The sequence below is a fragment of the Meles meles genome, chromosome 3, assembly GCF_922984935.1.
Source record: "Meles meles chromosome 3, mMelMel3.1 paternal haplotype, whole genome shotgun sequence".
Classification (NCBI taxonomy): domain Eukaryota; kingdom Metazoa; phylum Chordata; class Mammalia; order Carnivora; family Mustelidae; genus Meles; species Meles meles.
The window spans coordinates 76,551,522-76,572,746 of NC_060068.1; the positions used below are offsets into that span (position 1 = coordinate 76,551,522).

General features: G+C 37.2%; 1 protein-coding gene across 4 annotated transcripts in view; it reads left to right on the plus strand.

Moving 5' to 3' along the window:
• Positions 1-21,225, plus strand: part of SSBP2 (single stranded DNA binding protein 2) — a 305,659-nt gene that overhangs the window by 88,414 nt on the left and 196,020 nt on the right. For all 4 annotated transcript variants that reach the window (XM_046000543.1, XM_046000544.1, XM_046000541.1 and 1 more), the window contains exon 3: positions 4,301-4,362. In XM_046000543.1, the coding sequence (XP_045856499.1) occupies positions 4,301-4,362 (62 nt within the window). The remainder of the gene's footprint in view (positions 1-4,300; positions 4,363-21,225) is intronic.

Genomic DNA, 21,225 nt, shown 5'->3' on the forward strand with positions numbered 1-21,225 from the left:
AAAAGGCTGAAGCCCATGAAACTCAATACAACAGAAAATGCCTTTTCATAAATAGCAGAATTGTTTCTAAAATGGCCATTGACATTTAGAGGTATTTTCAGGCCATTCCTCAACCATGTCCGTCATTAATACATGTTTAGTAAGAAAAAAAAATTAAACTATATAGATGAATATAATTTTAAAATGAAAGTCTTCCTTTACTCTTTTCCAGAGACTAATAGCCTTAAGTTTGGTATGCTTTATTTAATATGTATACACCCAAATGCACACATACATATATGCACAATTTCTTTTAACTAGAGAAGGTTTAGGGGTGCCTGGCTCACTCAGTTGGTTAAGTGATTTCAGCTCAGGTCCTGATCTGAGGATTGTGAGATTAAGCCCCATGTCACACAGTGTACTGGGTGTGGAGTCTGCTTAAGATTCATTCTTTCCGGGGCGCCTGGGTGGCTCAGCTGGTTAAAGCCTCTGCCTTTGGCTCAGGTCATGATCCCAGCGTCCTGGGATCGAGCCCCGCGTCGGGCTCTCTGCTTAGCAGGGAGCCAGCTTCCTCCTCTTTCTCTCTCAGCTCGCCTCTCTGCCTGCTTGTGATCTCTATCTGTCAAATAAATAAATCTTTAAAAAAAAAAAAAAAAGATTCATTCTTTCCCGGGGCGCCTGGGTGGCTTAGTTGGTTAAGCCTCTGCCTTCGGCTCAGGTCATGATCTCGGGGTTCTGGGATCGAGCCCCGCGTCGGGCTCTCTGCTCAGCGGGGAGCCTGCTTCCTCCTCTCTCTCTGCCTGCCTCTCTGACTACTTGTGATCTCTCTCTCTCAAATAAATAAATAAAATATTAAAAAAAAATTCATACTTTCCCCTCCTACCCCTTCCCCCAGTAAAAAGTCATTAAAAAAAAAGTTTTACACTATACATATTATTCATAATCTTCCAAATCTCAAACTTGAAGAGCCAATATAACATGGCTCTCTTTCCATGTAGATATGTCATATTCTTCTTAATGATTGCCACTCTTCTATAGTATCTAAGTATAAAATTTTATTTTACATTCACAGTTGGTGAATCCTTTCAGGTTGTTTCTAATTTTCATTGTTTCTAACGATGTGGCAATGAATGTGCCTTAGTTTTCTATAGGTCAGGGTTCTATAGAAACATGGTTCTGTTTTCCTTAGTATCATCTCATGCTTCCTATAAACAAATAATACCTAAAATAGTAATTAGTTTGGAGGCCAAAAACAAAAACCCATTCACTATGGAAATATATTCTTACACATAACCATTTCTTCTCAGGAATAACCTAAAGCATTAATTGTTGTTTATTCAATAACTATAAAAGTGTGACTTTTGTGTTATTTTGAATATGATGGGCCAAAATTTTAGCTGTGTCTGCCACTTACTTGGAATTTAAAGTGAGAACTGTCAATGTTATGTAGTAAAGACTATTATAAGGATGAAAAAGATGATATATGGGAGGAATTTTGAGCTGCTCTGATGAACGTAAGACATAATACTGTTGAAAATACAAATGGAAAAAAACCCCAAAATGCATTACATTTAAACTTCTTTCACAAAAGTCCGTATTGAGTGTAAACTGTGTAGCTACTTTCCTCGATTACTTTTGCTCGTGGTTGCTTGTGAAAGTGCAGGATGGAACTGCTGAGCACCAGTCATAACACAGGAGGACTCATGTTAGACTGAGTCGAATCCCTCCTCCAGCACGGTTCAGCAGTGAGACCTAGTCATGCCACTTTAACTGTAACCTAAGTCATTTCAGTCTCCTTTTGATTGAGCATTGCGCTGTCTGCTTTATTTCATAGTCATAATCTGTCAAGTTAGGATAAACTAAGATGAAATGCTACCTTGAAAAACTTGCTGTTTATATAATTAGGATGATTCCAGGGATTAGAAATACTTATCTGTCTGGGACATCTCTGTAAGGTTCATTATTATGCCATTTCAAGAAGACACCAACTAGTGAACAAATGGTAAGAGAAAAGATGGAAAGATGAGAAATAGGTTTTTGACTAAGTTATAAATTTAACGGGACATCAGAGTTTCATTTATTCTCAGACTCATGAAGTATTACCATTTCTTATTTTTCATGAACCAAGAAGGTAGCAATAATAATTAACAGAAATTCAGATGGAAGATAGCATAGATAAAAAAATTATTAGTATTACTCTTAGGAGAATTCAAGTTAGGATCTGGCTTTTATTTATATAACATAACATGTTTTGGTTAATTGTTCATATTTAGTCTATGAATTCAAGTTCATTAATCCCTAGGATTTCTCCTTTAGCTCTTTCAAAAAATGGCTATCACATATATAATTTACTCACTTTCAGAAAATTTTTGTTTTTTTGAGAGCAAATTACTTTAAAGTTCCCATTGGTTTACATTTTGTATGTTTAAGAACTCTTAAAAAATGATGATTTTGCTGATTTTAGTTATGGTTTCCTATCTTACCTTAGAGAGTTACCTCTTTTTTCTTTTTTCTTTCTTTTCTTTTATTTAACATTTTAGGCCACCTTCTTAAGTCCTATCTTAAAACTTTTATTTATTTATTTTAATCCTTTTGGAACAAGAATTTCTAAGTTCTTCCACAGTAGGTGATAGAAAGGATTCCTTGATTTTTTTTTTTTGGAAATTTATAATTATGTGGTTGTTTACTTCCTAGATATGTTAAGGGCCTATGGGCATATTTTGCTGACTGGAATATTGTTAAATAATTTTTAATTAATTATTTTTAGAGAGAATACAAATGCACATGTACAGATAGGAGGAGGGCAGAAAAAGAGGGAGAGAGAATCTTAAGCAGGCTCTATGCCTAGTGCAGAGCCCTACCCAGGGCTTGATCTCATGATCCTGAGCTCATGCCCTGAGCAGAAATCAGGAGTTGGACTTTTAACTGATTGGACCACTCAAGCATCCCTAATTATTTAAACTAAAAAATGAAATCATACTTATACATAAAGATTGTTATTTTTTTTTCAAGTTCTTATTTATTCATTTAATTCTTTAAGCAATCTCTATATCCACCATGGGGCTCAAACTCAGGACCCTGAGATCAAGAGCTGCATGCTCTTCTGACTGAGCCAGCCAGACGCCCCTGCCTAAAGATTGTTTTTGAGGGCTTTCTGGATAACCTTAATTGAAATTATAGCTTACTTCTTATTGTTTTCCATTTTCATTGCCCTCCTTCCCTGCTTTGTTTTTCTCCTTAGCGTTTGTCACTTTCTACTTCTAATATAAAAATAATTTCTCTCCCTCTCCTTTTTATTTTTTGCTTTTTTTGTTTATGATATGTCTTCTCTACTAAAGTATCATCTTCCTGAATGCAAAAATTTTTATCTTTTGTGTTTACTGCTATCAGTGCTTAGAAAAGACATTGTATAAATACCTACCCAGCTTTCCAACTTCTAAATTTAATTTTTAAAGAGTATTTAGTCAGAAGTTTCAATTTTTTAGAGATATTGACCTTGTTTTCAATTTTTTATAGTGAACTCAACTCATCTGAAATATAAATATAATACATATAAATATATATGAATATATATGTAAATATATATCTAAATACAAACATTTGTAAAGTTAATATTTCCATCTTGTTGAACCCTTTTTAAAGTTTTTTTTAAGGATTGATCTATTAGAGATAGAGAGAGAGAGAGTGCGGGTATGGGAGGAGTAGTGGGAAGGGGCAGAGGGAAAGGAAGAGAGAGTTCTAAGCAGACTTTCTGCTGAGGTTGGAGCTCAGTCTCATGACCGTGAGATCATGTCCTGACCTCAGTGAGTTGGACGCACAACTGACTGTGCTACCCAAGTGCTTTTTTGAGACTCTTACTTTATGGAAGACACATGCCTTCTTTCTCTCCATCCTCTCAAATCAGGAATTTATTTAAAAACTCAATCCTTAAGGTGTAATTTAGAGTCTGCACATATTAATTCCAGTCATTTGCAAATTCTTTGGTTAGTAGTAATAATTGATTTTTGTAGTGATGTTAATAATGGTAATTTTGATGTGCCTTAAGGTCCTGAAATTCCTTAGGTTCCAGAAGTCTCTCCTAAAAGTCCTGACACAGTGGGAAGCAAATTCAGGAAAGTAATGGTGGCATCTTCTCAAACTAGCCAATCAATAAATCACTATGTAAAATGAGTACTTATAAAACTTGAATAAAGGGTAATATGAAAATGATTAAAATCTTATATATTACCTTAGTACTTTAAATGGGAAAATATTGGTTTGTAATATTTGTGGAAAAAGGTATTATTAGGAAAGTATTTAATATCTCTTTTATTCATTTTAGATAAGATGGGAAAAAAACATCACATTGGGGGAACCACCAGGATTCTTACATTCTTGGTGGTGGTAAGTATCTTTTATTCCATTTTTATTAGATCGATGATGTATTTCAGTAGGCCTGCACTATACTTGTTAATAATTTCATGCTTCTTTTTTATTTACTTATTTTTATTTTCTATAATTATTTTATGAAAGGTAGCACTTTTAAAAAAGCTCAAAACCAGCTTTTGTCTTCTTTAACTTAAAGATAGTACTATTGAGTGAAGCTGGAACTGGGTTTGGTATATGGAATCTCCTACTCCCAAGTATGATTCTGTTAGTCAGCTTAGACTGCCGTAATAAAATACCATAGACTACATGAATTCAACAACATAAATTTCTTTTCTCACATTTCGGAAGCCGGACATCCAAGATCAAGCTGCTAGCATGGTTTGTTTCTGGTGAGGTCATTCTTCTGTTTCTGGAGGTCATGTTTCTGGTGAGGCTTTTAGACCCTCATGATCTTAACTAAACCTGAGGATACGGAAGGTAGAGGCAGTGGTGAATTTTTAGGACAGTGAAGAATAGTCCAGAAGAAAAACTGAAAGAGTTCACTGTAGATTCAGGGATAGAGCTATGTAGGAACACTAAAGAGACCATCAGACTATACTAAAGGCCCAGTTGATAGCAGAACTTAACATTTCGCTCTAATACCAGTATGTCCAGGTCTGTGACTTTTCTGCAGCTGCAGTGCGGTTCAGGTGTCCACCATGGACAAGCTAGGCTGTTTGTTTACATTTCTTCAATTTAGAAGCATTTTCTGCTCAGTGGCTTATATATTCATCTCTCAGCATCTTAATTAAAAGAGAAAAACAGAAGCTCTCTTCTTGTGCCAAGCACATGGTTTCCTTGGCACGTTATTTAATGCCATCATCTTTTTAAACTCTCTCCTGAAAACATGCCTTACTCGAGGTTCTGTGGTGGTGGTGAATGGAACCGCACTTGATCAGTTGTGGTTGTGGGTTTCCCTTGTTTGTCTCACATATGTATGGCAGGAACAGGTGCAGTCCTTTGGCTCAGAGCTGTTCCTGTATTTGGAACAACGGTTTATTACAGTTAAGCACTATCATTGAGTTGTTTTCCTGGGGTTTAAGAAGACTAAGCTGTCATAATGCATATCATAAAAGTCAATTTCTCATTTTACATAGTATGTATTTATGATATCTAGATCTATGCTATAAAAATTTAGCTGTTTGCCAAATGTAATTGACTCTCCTCACCTGTGTACACCTTATATTTTCTATGTTTCCACTTAGGTCTTAAAGTAGTATAAGAAACCAATTTAGGAGTCTGTCCCTATTGGATTAGTGAGTTAACAAAGTGAAGATTTTGAAAATTTTCCATTAAAGAATTAATTTTATTTCTTGTGCCTTTTCCCTTTTGCTCCATTTCTTGTGAATTTAACATATTTTCATACTGTTTATAGTTGATAATACCTCACAGAATACTTCAGCTTTTTTGTTCTTAACTATCGGAAGGTATAGGTCTTAAATGTCATTTGCTCTTCCTTTTTCTATGACTCTAAGATTCAAGGGAGCTCTTCCTCTGTGGCTTTGGTATTTTAACTAATTTTAATTTGTATGTAGTTGGAGATATCAAAGAAATGATAAATAATGGGCACATTCTCATTTTACAGTCTATTCAAGTGTAGCACATGCAAAATATGGGTGCAATATTCTCAGTGTTTTTAAATTTTCTCCCCTGAAACTACTAACAAACCCTTTGAGGAGCCTACTTCATCTGTGTAAATAAGTGGTTCTTAATGATTTTGAGATTATGGGATCCTCTGAGAACCGATGAAAAGCTATGGATCCTCTCCTACAGAAAACTGCTCAGATCCCAAGTTTCATTATGTATAGACAGCCATGACTGTGGGCCTTAAATCCACCGGATGCTTTTGACCTTTTTTTGTTGCTGTTAACTGTTTCAGGGGTCCCTTTGATTTTTCTTTCTTTCTTTTTTTATTAGAATTTTTTTAGAGCAGTTTTTAGTAGATTCACAACACAGTTATAGGGAAGATACAGAAATATACCTTCTGACCCCAAATAGGCCTAACCTCCTCCATAATAACATTCCCCATTAGAGTGGTACATTTGTTATAGTTGATGAACCTACATTGGCACATTCATAATTACCCAAAGTCCATAGTTTACATTACAGTTCATTCTTGGTGTTGTACATTCTGTGGTTTTGAACAAATGTATAATGATATGGTCCATCATACAGAATATTTTCATTGCCCTAAAAATCCTCTGTGCTCTGCCTTTTCATCTGTCCCACTCTTATGCTCCAACCCTGGCAGCCACTGATCCTTCTACTGTCTCCATAGTTTTCCCTTTTCCAGAATCATTTAGTTGGAATCATACAGTATGTAGTCTTTTCATATTGGCTTCTTTCACTTAGCAATATGCACTTAACGTTTCTCCATGTCTTTTCATGGCTCGACAGCTCATTTCTTTTTAGTACTGAATTACATTCCATTGTCTGGATGTACCATGGTTTATTTATACGTTCACCTACTGAAGGACATTTTGGTTGCTTCCAAATTTTGACAGTTATGAACAAAGCTGTTATAAACGTCCATGTGTTTTAATTTTTGTGGTGAATATAAGGTCTTTGTCTAGATTCATGTTTTTGCATGTGGGTATCTAGTTGTTCTGGTACCTTTTGTGGAGGAGACTATCTTTGCTCTATTGCATTGCCTTTGCTCCTTTGTCAAAGTTCAGCTGACTATATATGTAGATTTTTTTCTGGCTCTCTATTCTGTTCCACTGTTGCACTGTCTAATTTTTCACCAATACCACACTGACTTGATTACTATAGTTTTATAGTAAGTCTTTTTTTTTAATCGAAAAAGAATAGTGTGTGTGTGTGTGTGTGTGTGTGTGTGTGTGTGTGTAGTTCTTTTTTCCCCAGTGTTCCAAGATTCCCTGTTTATGCACCACACCCAGTGTTCCATGCAACACATGCCCTCCTTAATACCCACCACCAGGCTCACCCATTCCCCCTTTCCCTTCCCCTCTAAAACCCTCAGTTTGTTTCTCAGAGTCCACAGTCTCTCATGGTTTGTCTGCCCCTCTGATTTCCTCCCATTCACTTTCCTTTCCTTCTCCTAATGTCCTCCATGTTATTTCTTATGTTCCACATGTAAGTGAAGCCGTATGATAATTGACTTTCTCTGCTTGACTTATTTCACTCAGTGTAATCTCCTCCAGTCCCATCCATGATGATACAAAAGTTGGGTATTCATCCTTTCTGATGGCTGAGTAATATTCCATTGTATATATGGACCATATCTTCCTTATCCATTTGTCTATTGAAGGGCATCTTGGCTCTTTTCATGGTTTGGCTATTGTGAACATTGCTACTGTGAACACTGGGGTACATATGGCTCTTCTTTTCACTATATCTGTATCTTTGGGGTAAATACCCAATCGTGCAATTGCAGGGTCATAGGATAGCTCTACTCTTAATTTTTTGAGGAATCGCCACACTGTTTTCCAAAGTGGCTGCACCAACTTGCATTTCCACCAACAGTGTAAGAGGGTTCCCTTTCTCCACATTCTCTCCAACATTTGTTGTTTCCTATCTTGTTAATCTTTGCCATTCTAACTGGTATAAGGTGGTATCTCAATGTGGTTTTGATTTGAATTTCCCTGATGGCTAATGATGATGAACATTTTTTCATGTGTCTGCTAGCCATTTGTATGTCTTCATTGGAGAAGTGTCTGTTCATGTCTTCTGCCCACTTTTTGACATGATTACCTATTTTTTGGATGTTGAGTTTGAGGAGTTCTTTATAGACCTTGGATATCAGCCCTTTCTCTGTAATGTCATTTGTGAATATCTTCTCCCATTCCATGGGTTGACTCTTTGTTTTGTTGACTGTTTCCTTTATAGTAAGTCTTAAAGTTGAATAGTATCAGCCCTCCAACTTTGTTCTTCAATATTGTGTTGACTATTCTGGGTCTTTACCTTCTCCGTTTAAATTTTAGAAGGAGTTTTTGCTATCCACAAAATAATTTGTTGGGATTTTGATTAGGATTGCTTTGAATCTGTAGATCAAGTTGGGAAAAACGGACGTCTTGACAATACAAGATGCCTGACCTTTTTAATCCTTAACTCTTTAGAGCTTTGCTTTATCATATGTGCCCTAGGTTAGGGATTCAGGATTATGATAATGGTTACTCTTTTTTTTTTTTTTAAACCTGGGAAGCTGTTAATGCTGTTAGTAAGGCCCAGATGAATAGGATAATGTATATTCTTCTAGAACTTAGTGCTTGCTCATTTCGTCAAATGCAGGGTCCCTTTTGGATGGACAAGTTGCAATTCTGTGACTTCTTTTCACTTTTTTTTTTTTTTAAGAATATTTGAAAATGGAGTTGTCCTATTGTTTAAGCTTCTTCATCAAATATTTACAACGTGCAAAACTATGTTTCCCTCAAGGGAATAAGTACAGGAAAGATAGACAGTTAATAGTATTATAACTGAGGTATATACTAGTTTTAATAGCAATTCAGGAGGAATGCTTTTTTCAGCTTGTGAGATTTAGGACAGGCTTTATAGAAAGAGTCTGAGCTGAGCTGGAAGCTGAGTGAATGAAGGATATTTTGGGCAAGGAATAATTAGTATGAAGTCTCAAAAGGAATGGTCATGAATCCAAGAAGTGACTGGTAGTTTGGATTAGGTGAATTGTAGGTACAGTACTATGAAGTGATAGAATATAAGGATAAAGACAAAGGCAGGGGCTAAATTATGAAGTCCTGAAGTACATCAAGGGTTTTAGATGAAAGCACAAAGATTTTAAACACTGTACATGACATGATTAAATTTATGCTTTTAGGCATTCACTTGACATCAACTTAGAGGATTGAAGAAGGCTGAGAACAGAGATAGAGTCTACTTATAAGTTAAGTGTAATTGTCCATTTGAGAGGTGATAGCAAACAGTAATAGAATAGTTGGAATGTGAAGGAGAAGTTTCCCAGATTTTAGATTTGAGGTGAGCAGGGATGTCATTGACTGAAATAGGAAATATAGAAAGAGCAACAAACTTTGGAGAAAAGGTCAGTTTGTCTTGGACAGGTTTAATTTTGAGATGCCTAAGTGACATTCAGATAGAGTTGCCCTAATACAAGGTCAGAGATATGGGTCTATACATCTGAGACAGGTCTACAGTGGTTTGGAAATTATGAGCACAGACCATACTATTGGTGAAAAATATTTATAGTATTTATAAAATATTTATATTTATTTATATATTATATATATTTATATATATATTTATAAAATATAAAAAATATTTATGCCCAATGTAACAAGTAAGAGCAGGGCCTGGGGTTGGAATCCTGAGGAAAGTCAACATTTAAGTTAACATTTAAGTCAACATTTAAGGTAGATGAAGAGCAGCCTCAAAGGAAACTAATTGGAGAGGAAGAAGAGTAATCAGGAGAAAATAATGTATGGGAACCAGGTAGGATATTTAATACAGAGATTAAATTCTGCAGCAAGTGTATGTAAAAGGACCCAGAGGTTTTCCTGAATTGGGAAGGGGGTAAAAGTGAGATTCAGAAGGCTGCTTTAATTCATTTTTCCACCTCAAGGGTTACTGAGAATAGCTGAAGTGTGTGGTGCCACCTGGAGTAGTTTCAGGATTAACTAATTTTTTTTTTTAAGATTTTTTTTTTTTAAGATTTTATTTGAGTGAGAGAGAGAGCAAGAGTGGGTGGTGGAGGAGCAGAGGAGAAGCAGACTCCCTGCTGAGAAAGGACCCTCCCCCGCTCCCAATGACGCAGGGCTGAAGGCCTAACTTCAGGACCCTGGGATCATGACCTGAGTTGAAGGCAGACGATAACCGACTGAGCTATCCAGGCACCCCACGTTTTTCTTTTTAAAATAGAATAAACTTGAGTGTGTATATAGATTGAGATGAAAAGAATAGGGAAGTTGAAGATATATGAAAGAGAAACATGCAGAGAAGTGCAGAAAAAAAAGAAATTCAGGGAAATCGAGAGGTGGAAGCCTTGGAGAGGAAAGGGCAATTTATAGATGGAAGGAAGTGTGTGATTTTATTTTCTGGAAGTTCTTCCTTGTTTCTAATGTAATTTTCTTTATCACTTCTTTTTTTCTTTCCCAGTTTACACCCAGCCCAGTGCTATATGGTATTTCCTATGCCACCTGTGTTCATTACCTTTACCCAGATCAAATCCCCTTTGAAAATGTATTTCCTGTTTGTTTTCTTTAATGAAAGTTCCCAAAGCTTCTGTGAATTTCAGAAACAGAAATGCCAGGAAATGTCGTTCTCCTGAAATTAATGTCCTTTTCAATTTGGGTACTTAAAAATAGACACTTTTAAAATCTTCCTATTTAATTTTTTAATGGCAGAAATTATGCTTTATTCTTTCTTAATTTTATATGTAAAACACCTTTTGAAATTACTTTGGGCCCATGTATTTATATCCTGAAATTAAGTATATATGATGCAGCAGAAAAAATAAGCTAATAACTAAGATTATCATGAGAATTCAGTTTCTTTCACTGGGAACGGGCAGTCAAATATTACAGTACGTTAGCACTCTAATGATTTTAGAGTCTAATGGATGACATCAGGTATAGCTAAGAATAACCAAATACCCATGTGAAAATAATAGCATTGAATTAGTCAATTGGCTCACGAAAATGATATAATAATTATCATTGTCAGCCTGTTTCTTACTCATCTTGTATGTCTTGCCTATAATAGGCATTTATTTGAATTGAGTTAAAATAGGCTAGGGGATGGGAAAAATAGGCGACAGGGATTAAGGAGTGCACTTGTGATCATACATACTGGGTGATGTATGGAGTTGTCGAATCACTATATTGTATACCTAAAACTAATAATACGTTAATAAACTAATATTACACTAATATTAAACTAATATTATACCTGAAACAATGTGAAACTAATTATCATGCTAACTAGCTGGAATTGAAATAAAAACTTTTAAAAAAGTTAAACACAGCAAGATAAGACAATGCAGATGACAACAAAAATGGGAGTATAATCTTGGTGAGAAGGCAATAAAAAGTGTTAGCTAGAGAGAAAGCAAAGAACAGAGGTGGTTAAGTTATAAAGCAAAATCAAAACGTGTCTGGGAGAGTAGGAAAAGAATGAAAAAATAGAAAAATTGGTGATGAGCAGACATTGTAAATAATTATGGAATTTTCCACTAAATATGAAGGATTAGAAAGGAAACTGGGCAAATTTTACTCTTAATAGAAAGGCTTTTTTTTCCCCTCACCATACTAGTAATGAGAATTTTTTAGAAGATCTTTATTCTTTTAAAAGTACTTTTGCGTATACCATCTCAGAAGTTTGTAAAATATATAATATATTCTCTCTTTTTTAAAAAGTTTTATTTGTTTATTTATTTGACAGAGAGAGAGAGAGAGACAGCGAGAGGGGGAACACATGCAGGGGAAGTGGGAGAAGGACAAGCAGGCTTCCCGCTGAGCTGGGAGCCCAATGCAGGGCTCAATCCCAGGACCCAGGATCCCGGGATCACGACCTGAGCCAAAGGCAGATGCCCAATGACTGAGCCACCGGGTGCCCCATATTCTCTGTTTTCACACAAGGAAACTAATGAAAAAAAGAAAAACAAACTATTTTCTCAAGATCAGATTTAGAATTAGAATTGAAATTTTGTGAATTGTAACCAGTGCTCTTCTCAGTAACAGATGATATTTGTTCAATACAGAGCAGAATTTAGTGGCCCACTATTAATAAGATATTAATCACAGTTCCCTTTTGAACATCCTGAGTGGCTAATTCTAGACAGTAGATATAAATGGGACTCAGAAGAGTTGTCTCTTCTGAGTCTGGTCTATATTGAGGCATCCATGCATTACTGACAGCTGCATGTGGGGTGAGGGGGTGGTTGCCATAGGATACTCAGGAAATGAGTTGGAGTATGAGGGTCAAAGGTAGGATAACAAAATGTCTGCTGTCTTATCTAGGACAGGTATCTACTACATTTATAACAGCTGATGCTGCTTGGACTGCCAGAGCTGCATAAACTTGCCCATAATCAGCATGAGCCATCTTGAAATGAGAACTCTTAATACCATACTCACAATGGAGGTAAAATAATGTAAGAAATAAATGTTCAAGCTCAGCTCTGCTGCTAACCAATTGTGTCCCCTAGGCAAATTATTTAACCTCTTTAAGCTTTAGCTCCCTCCTTAACCAAATAGGCATAATAATGGGAGGATTAAATGTTGAATGTATGATGCGTAGTATATGATGCTTGAATTTAGCACATAAGCTATTTTAATGATACTTTAAAATATGAATTCATCATGAATCCAAGAGTATTATGAGAATTTCATGATACTTGGACAAAATGTACTGCTTACATTTTATGTTATTAAGTAATGTTAAGGAATAACACAGGAACATGTATTTGGAAGTTTTTTTTTTTTCCGTTTTATTTATTTTTTCAGCGTAACAGTATTTATTCTTTTTGCACAACACCCAGTGCTCCATGCAAAACGTGCCCTCCCCATTACCCACCACCTGTTCCCCCAACCTCCCACCCTTGACCCTTCAAAACCCTCAGGTTGCCCCAACCTCCCACCCCTGACCCTTCAAAACCCTCAGGTTGTTTTTCAGAGTCCATAGTCTCTTATGGTTCGCCTCCCCTCCCCAATGTCCATAGCCCGCTCCCCCTCTCCCAATCCCACCTCCCCCCAGGAACCCCCAGATTGTTTTGTGAGATTAAGAGTCATTTATGGTTTGTCTCCCTCCCAATCCCATCTTGTTTCATTTATTCTTCTCCTATCCCCCTACCCCCCCATGTTGCTTCTCCATGTCCTCATATCAGGGAGATCATATGATAGTTGTCTTTCTCCGATTGACTTATTTCACTAAGCATGATACGCTCTAGTTCCATCCACGTCGTCGCAAATGGCAAGATTTCATTTCTTTTGATGGCTGCATAGTATTCCATTGTGTATATGTACCACATCTTCTTTATCCATTCATCTGTTGATGGACATCTAGGTTCTTTCCATAGTCTGGCTATTGTAGACATTGCTGCTATAAACATTCGGGTACACGTGCCCCTTCGGATCACTATGTTTGTATCTTTAGGGTAAATACCCAGTAGTGCAATTGCTGGGCCATAGGGTAGTTCTATTTTCAACATTTTGAGGAACCTCCATGTTGTTTTCCAGAGTGGTTGCACCAGCTTGCATTCCCACCAACAGTGGAGGAGGGTTCCCCTTTCTCCACATCCTCTCCAGCATCTGTCATTTCCTGACTTGTTAATTTTAGCCATTCTGACTGGTGTGAGGTGATATCTCATTGTGGTTTTGATTTGTATTTCCCTGATGCCGAGTGACGTGGAGCACTTTTTCATGTGTCTGTTGGCCATCTGGATGTCTTCTTTGCAGAAATGTCTGTTCATGTCCTCTGCCCATTTCTTGATTGGATTGTTTGTTCTTTGGGTGTTGAGTTTGCTAAGTTCCTTATAGATTTTGGACACTAGCCCTTTATCTGATATGTCGTTTGCAAATATCTTCTCCCATTCTGTCAGTTGTCTTTTGGTTTTGTTAACTGTTTCCTTTGCTGTGCAAAAGCTTTTGATCTTGATGAAATCCCAATAGTTCATTTTTGCCCTTGCTTCCCTTGCCTTTGCCGTTGTTCCTAGGAAGATGTTGCTACGGCTGAGGTCGAAGAGGTTGCTGCCTGCATTCTCCTCAAGGATTTTGATGGATTCCTTTCTCACATTGAGGTCCTTCATCCATTTGTAATCTATTTTCGTGTGTGGTGTAAGGAAGTGGTCCAATTTCATTTTTCTGCATGTGGCTGTCCAATTTTCCCAGCACCATTTATTGAAGAGGCTGTCTTTTTTCCATTGGACATTCTTTCCTGCTTTGTCGAAGATGAGTTGACCATAGAGTTGAGGGTTGATTTCTGGGCTCTCTGTTCTGTTCCACTGATCTATGTGTCTGTTTTTGTGCCAGTACCATGCTGTCTTGATGATGACAGCTTTGTAATAGAGCTTGAAGTCCGGAATTGTGATGCCACCAACTTTGGCTTTGTTCTTCAATATTCCTTTGGCTATTTGAGGTCTTTTCTGGTTCCATATAAATTTTAGGATTATTTGTTCCATTTCTTTGAAAAAAATGGATGGTATTTTGATAGGGATTGCATTAAATGTGTAGATTGCTTTAGGTAGCATAGACATTTTCACAATATTTATTCTTCCAATCCAGGAGCATGGAACATTTTTCCATTTTTTTGTGTCTTCCTCAATTTCTTTCATGAGTACTTTATAATTTTCTGTGTATAGATTCTTAGCCTCTTTGGTTAGGTTTATTCCTAGGTATCTTATAGTTTTGGGTACAATTGTAAATGGGATTGACTCCTTAATTTCTCTTTCTTCTGTCTTGTTGTTGGTGTACAGAAATGCAACTGATTTCTGTGCATTGATTTTATATCCTGACACTTTACTGAATTCCTGTACAAGTTCTAGCAGTTTTGGAGTGGAGTCTTTTGGGTTTTCCACATATAGTATCATATCATCTGCGAAGAGTGATAGTTTGACTTCTTCTTTACCAATTTGGATGCCTTCAATTTCTTTTTGTTGTCTGATTGCTGAGGCTAGGACTTCAAGTACTATGTTGAATAGCAGTGGTGATAATGGACATCCCTGCCGTGTTCCTGACCTTAGTGGAAAAGCTTTCAGTTTTTCTCCATGGAGAATGATATTTGCGGTGGGTTTTTCATAGATGGCTTTGATAATATTGAGGTATGTGCCCTCTATCCCTACACTTTGAAGAGTTTTGATCAGGAAGGGATGCTGTACTTTGTCAAATGCTTTTTCAGCATCTATTGAGAGTATCATATGGTTCTTGTTCTTTCTTTTATTAATGTGTTCGATCACATTGATTGATTTGCGGATGTTGAACCAGCCCTGCAGCCCTGGAATAAATCCCACTTGATCGTGGTGAATAATCCTTTTAATGTACTGTTGAATCCTATTGGCTAGTATTTTGGCGAGAATTTTTGCATCTGTGTTCATCAAGGATATTGGTCTGTAGTTCTCTTTTTTGGTGGGATCCTTGTCTGGTTTGGGGATCAAGGTGATGCTGGCCTCATAAAATGAGTTTGGAAGTTTTCCTTCCGTTTCTATTTTTTGGAACAGTTTCAGGAGAATAGGAATGAGTTCTTCTTTAAATGTTTGGTAGAATTCCCCTGGGAAGCCGTCTGGCCCTGGGCTTTTGTTTGTTTGGAGATTTTTGATGACTGTTTCAATCTCCTTACTGGTTATGGGCCTGTTCAGGTTTTCTATTTCTTCCTGGTTCAGTTGTGGTAGTTTATATGTCTCTAGGAATGCATCCATTTCTTCCAGATTGTCCAATTTGTTGGTGTAGAGTTGCTCATAGTATGTTCTTATAATTGTCTGTATTTCTTTGGTGTTAGTTGTGATCTCTCCTCTTTCATTCATGATTTTATTGATTTGGGTCCTTTCTCTTTTCTTTTTGATGAGTCTGGCCAGGGGTTTATCAATCTTATTGATTCTTTCAAAGAACCAGCTCCTAGTTTCATTGATTTTTTTCTATTGTTTTTTTGGTTTCTATTTCATTGATTTCTGCTCTGATCTTTATGATTTCTCTTCTCCTGCTGGGTTTAGGGTTTCTTTCTTGTTCTTTCTCCAGCTCCTTTATGCGTAGGGTTAGGTTGTGTACTTGGGACCTTTCTTGTTTCTTGAGAAAGGCTTGTACCGCTATATATTTTCCTCTCAGGACTGCCTTTGCTGTGTCCCACAGATTTTGAACTGTTGTGTTTTCATTATCATTTGTTTCCATGAATTTTTTCAATTCTTCTTTAATTTCCTGGTTAACCCATTCATTCTTTAGAAGGATGCTGTTTAGTCTCCATGTATTTGGGTTCTTTCTAGCTTTCCTCTTGTGATTGAGTTCTAGCTTCAGAGCATTGTGGTCTGAAAATATGCAGGGAATAATCCTAATCTTTTGATACCGGTTGAGACCTGATTTGTGACCCATGATGTGATCTATTCTGGAGAAGGTTCCATGTGCACTAGAGAAGAATGTGTATTCTGTTGCTTTGGGATGAAATGTTCTGAATATATCTGTGATGTCCATCTGGTCCAGTGTGTCATTTAAGGCCTTTATTTCCTTGTTGATCTTTTGCTTGGATGATCTGTCCATTTCAGTGAGGGGAGTGTTAAAGTCCCCTACTATTATTGTATTATTATTGATGTGTTTCTTTGATTTTGTTATTAATTGGTTGATATAGTTGGCTGCTCCCACGTTAGGGGCATAGATATTTAAAATGGTTAGATCTTCTTGTTGGACAGACCCTTTGAGTAGGATATAGTGTCCTTCCTCATCTCTTATTATAGTCTTTGGCTTAAAATCTAATTGATCTGATATAAGGATTGCCACCCCAGCTTTCTTCTGATGCCCATTAGCATGGTAAATTGTTTTCCACCCCCTCACTTTAAATCTGGAGGTGTCTTCGTGTCTAAAATGAGTTTCTTGTAGGCAACATACTGATGGGTTTTGTTTTTTTATCCATTCTGATACCCTTTGTCTTTTGATTGGGGCATTTAGCCCATTCACATTCAGGGTAACTATTGAGAGATATGAATTTAGTGCCATTGTATTGCCTGTAAGATGACTGTTACTGTATATTGTCTCTGTACCTTTCTGATCTACTACGTTTAGGCTCTCTCTTTGCTTAGAGGACCCCTTTCAATATTTCCTGTAGAGCTGGTTTGGTGTTTGCAAATTCTTTCAGTTTTTGTTTGTCCTGGAAGCTTTTTATCTCTCCTTCTATTTTCAATGATAGCCTAGCTGGATAGAGTATTCTTGGCTGCATGTTTTTCTCGTTTAGTGCTCTGAATATATCATGCCAGCTCTTTCTGGCCTGCCAAGTCTCTGTGGATAAGTCTGCCGCCAATCTAATATTTTTACCATTGTATGTTACAGACTTCTTTTCTCGGGCTGCTTTCAGGATTTTCTCTTTGTCACTAAGACTTGTAAATTTTACTATTAGGTGACGGGGTGTGGACCTATTCTTGTTGACTTTGAGGGGGGTTCTCTGCATCTCCTGGATTTTGATGCTTGTTCCCTTTGCCATATTAGGGAAATTCTCTCCAATGATTCTCTCCAATAGACCTTCTGCTCCCCTCTCTGTTTCTTCTTCTTCTGGAATCCCAATTATTCTAATGTTGTTTCGTCTTATGGTGTCACTTATCTCTCGAATTCTCCCCTCATGGTCCAGTAGCTGTTTGACCCTCTTTTGCTCGGCTTCTTTATTCTCTGTCATTTGGTCTTCTATATCACTAATTCTTTCTTCTGCCTCATTTATCCTAGCAGTGAGAGCCTCCATTTTTGATTGCACCTCATTAATAGCTTTTTTGATTTCAACTTGGTTAGATTTTAGTTCTTTAATTTCTCCAGAAAGGGCTTTAATATCTCTAGAGAGGGTTTCTCTAATATCTTCCATGCCTTTTTCGAGCCCGGCTAGAATGTTCAGAATCGTCATTCTGAACTCTTGATCTGACATATTACCAATGTCTGTGTTGATTAGTTCCCTAGCCTTCGGTACTGTGTCTTGTTCTTTTGTTTGTGGTGATTTTTTCCACCTTGTCATTTTGTCCAGATAAGAGGGTATGAAGGAGCAAATAAACTACTAAAAGGGTGGCAAAGACCCCGGAAAAATGCGCTGTAACCAAATCAGAAGAGACCCCAAATTGTGGTGGGGAGAAAGGAGATAAAAACAGGTTCTGAAAAAAAAAAAATTTTTAAAAGTAAAACAAATAAAAAAATATAAAAAAGAAAGAAAAAATATATATATTTAGATGAACTAGTCAAAAAATGTTAAAAAAGAAAAGGGTAAAAGTTTTAAAAAATTTAGCAGAAGAAGAAAAAAGAAAAAAGAAAAAAAATTGAAAAAAGAAAAAAAAATTGAAAAAAGAAAAAAAAATTGAAGTAGCCGCAAGACTAAAGAATCATGGGGAGAAAGCCATGAGTTCCATGCTTTGCTTTCTCCTCCTCTGGAATTGCTCTGCTGTCTTAGGAATTGAATCTGCTTTCTCCTTGATAGATGAACTTCGTCCTGGCTGGATATTTTGTTGATCTTCTGGGGGAGGGGCCTGTTGTAGTGACTCTCAAGTGTCTTTGCCCGAGGCGGGATTGCACCGCCCTTACCGGCGGCCGGACTAAGTAATCGGCTTGGGTTCGCTTTTGGGAGCTTCTGTTCCCTGAACGCTTTCCGTAGAGTTCCGGAGGACGGGAATGAAAATGGCGGCCTCCTAGTCTCCGGCCCGGAGGAGCCGAGATACTGGGGCCCCACTCCTCAGTGCACCCCCAGAGGACAGCACCCAATCACTCCCATATCCCCAGCCTCTAGCCGCGCTCGGAGCTCACCCAGCCCGCGACCAGTTCAAGGTAACCCCGAGCTGAGAGTTCAGTCCTCGGCTCTGTCTCTGCAGCCGGCTTCTCCGTTCTAATACCTGCGAGCTCTCCGACACTCCGACACCCCCGATCCTTCTGTGACCCTGCGGGGCCTGGGGCCACGCTGGCCCCGCGTGGGCTTCACCCTGGTTTAGCCTCTGGAGCAATGTCCCTCAGTGGAACAGACTTTTAAAAGTCCTGATTTTGTGCTCCGTTCCTCCGCCGCTTGCCGGGAGCCAGCCCCTCCCCCCGCGGTCTATCTTCCCGTCGTTTTAGATTCACTTCTCTGCCAGTCCTACCTTTCAGAAAGTGGTTGATTTTCTGTTTCTAGAGTTGCTGTTTTTCTTCTCTTCGCTCTCCCGTTGGATTTGTAGGTGTTTGCAATGTTTAGATAAGCTATCTAGCTGATCTCCTGCTACCTGATGTAGTCTCAGCCTGCTACTTCTCCTCCATCTTGACTCCTCCCCAACATCGGTAATTTTTAAAGCTCCTCATTAGATGAGGGAGAAGCAGTCTCCCTGCTGAGAAAGGAGCCCGATGATGCATGGCTACAGGCCTAACTTCAGGACCCTGGGGTCATGACCTGATCTGAAGGCAGATGCTTAACTGACTGAGCCATCCAGGCACCTAATTCCCGTGTTTCGTCTCTAACTACTTCATTTATTTTTATTGTATTTTACTTTATTTATTTATTTGAGAGAGAGAAAGATAAAGCAAGTAGGGGGGAGGAACAGAGGGAAAGGGGCAAGCAGACTATGAGATGAGCTTGGAGCCTTGTGTAGGACTCGAAGTCAAGACCCTCAGGTCATGACCCGAGTCAGAATCAAGAGTCGATAACTTAACTAAGGCACCCACCTTCCCTCTATTTCATTTGTAGAATACAAATTTTTCACTTTTTTCTGCTTAGGAACAGAGAGACTAATCTAAACCATTACTCATGATGATGAATCCATTATGTTTCAAGGATGATTTTTGATATCAGGCTTAATAGATGTAGAGGTGAGAGCAAATGAGAAGCTCCTTAGCCACTAGCATTTCCAGTTGTACAGAGAGGAAGTTTGTATCTGTGGAATTCCAGAATTTTCTGCCCTTGACCCGTATGGGAATCAAGGAACAAGTTCAGTGGGTCATCAAAAAAGCTTACTAAAGAAATCAAATGAAATTCTTCCAGCTATTATTAAAAGTAAATCAAGTATTGCTATGAATCTTACCTACTTATTAAATAGCCTAATTTCTCCTCTAAGGCATAGTCCACATTTTCGTATGATAAATGTCATGTCATCATAGTATCAGCCATAAGCAATTACCCAGGGTATTTATAAAGTCTTAATAATATATGAGATGTAACTTCTACATAGAGTTGTATTTAGGTGCTTTAGGAAATTGAGTTGAAATTTTGAATTCAACTCATCTCTAGTTTTGGATCCACAGTCACATACATGGCATGGATCATATATATATTTTTTTCTCTTGTGCAGGATATGATGTGACATATTACATAGATTATGTATTAATATATACTTGAAATATTAGTAGAAGAAAACCATAGTTTAAAATTCTAATTTACCAAGGGTTTATAGAGGTCTTTAACCTTGTTATTTTCTAAATTAGCTAAGTGATTTGTCTTCTGTCCCACGAAGCCAGGCATGGATTAATTGCAGAATGTGAACTCACGTTTTAGTCACAGTGCAGGTTTGTTGCTGTTGTTATGCTATAACTTATTTTTTTTTCAAATATTAGAATGGTATTGTAGCAGTCCCAATATACTGTATGAGTCAAATAACTAGTATAAAACATGGGTTGGGTTTTCTAGAAAAGATAAACTTTTGAAATATCTTTCCCATCTGTAATCACATCTTAGGTAAAAACATACAAATACTTATAAAATAGATGAAATGTCTTCAACATGAATATCATGGCACTAAAAGTAAATTTTATGTAATTTTTAAATTTTTATATTTTCAATTTCATAATATACTTCAGATTATTTTTGGCTCAATTATGAAACTTTCCTAATGAGTTGGGTTTTTTAATTTGAAAATTTGCCTTATTTTTATGATGACTATTCTTTATTAGTAGTATTTCATAGCTTTCTGGTAGCCACCTGAGCTCTATGGTCTTTGAAGTGATGGAATAGAGATTATGAATACACAGAAAAGAATTAACATTTGTTTTAGTCACTGTAAAATGGTACCTAGACCATGGCTGGCCAGGAAAAGTTTTTTTTTCCCCTCAGTTTTTTCAAATTGTGGCAAAATGCACAAAAGGTAAAATTCGCCATCTTAACTATTTTAAGTATATATTTCAGTGTTATTAAATACATTCATAATGTGGTGCAGCCATCACCACCATCCATTTCCATAACTCTTTTTACCTTGTAAAACTGAAACTCTATATCCATTAAGAAATAACATCCTAT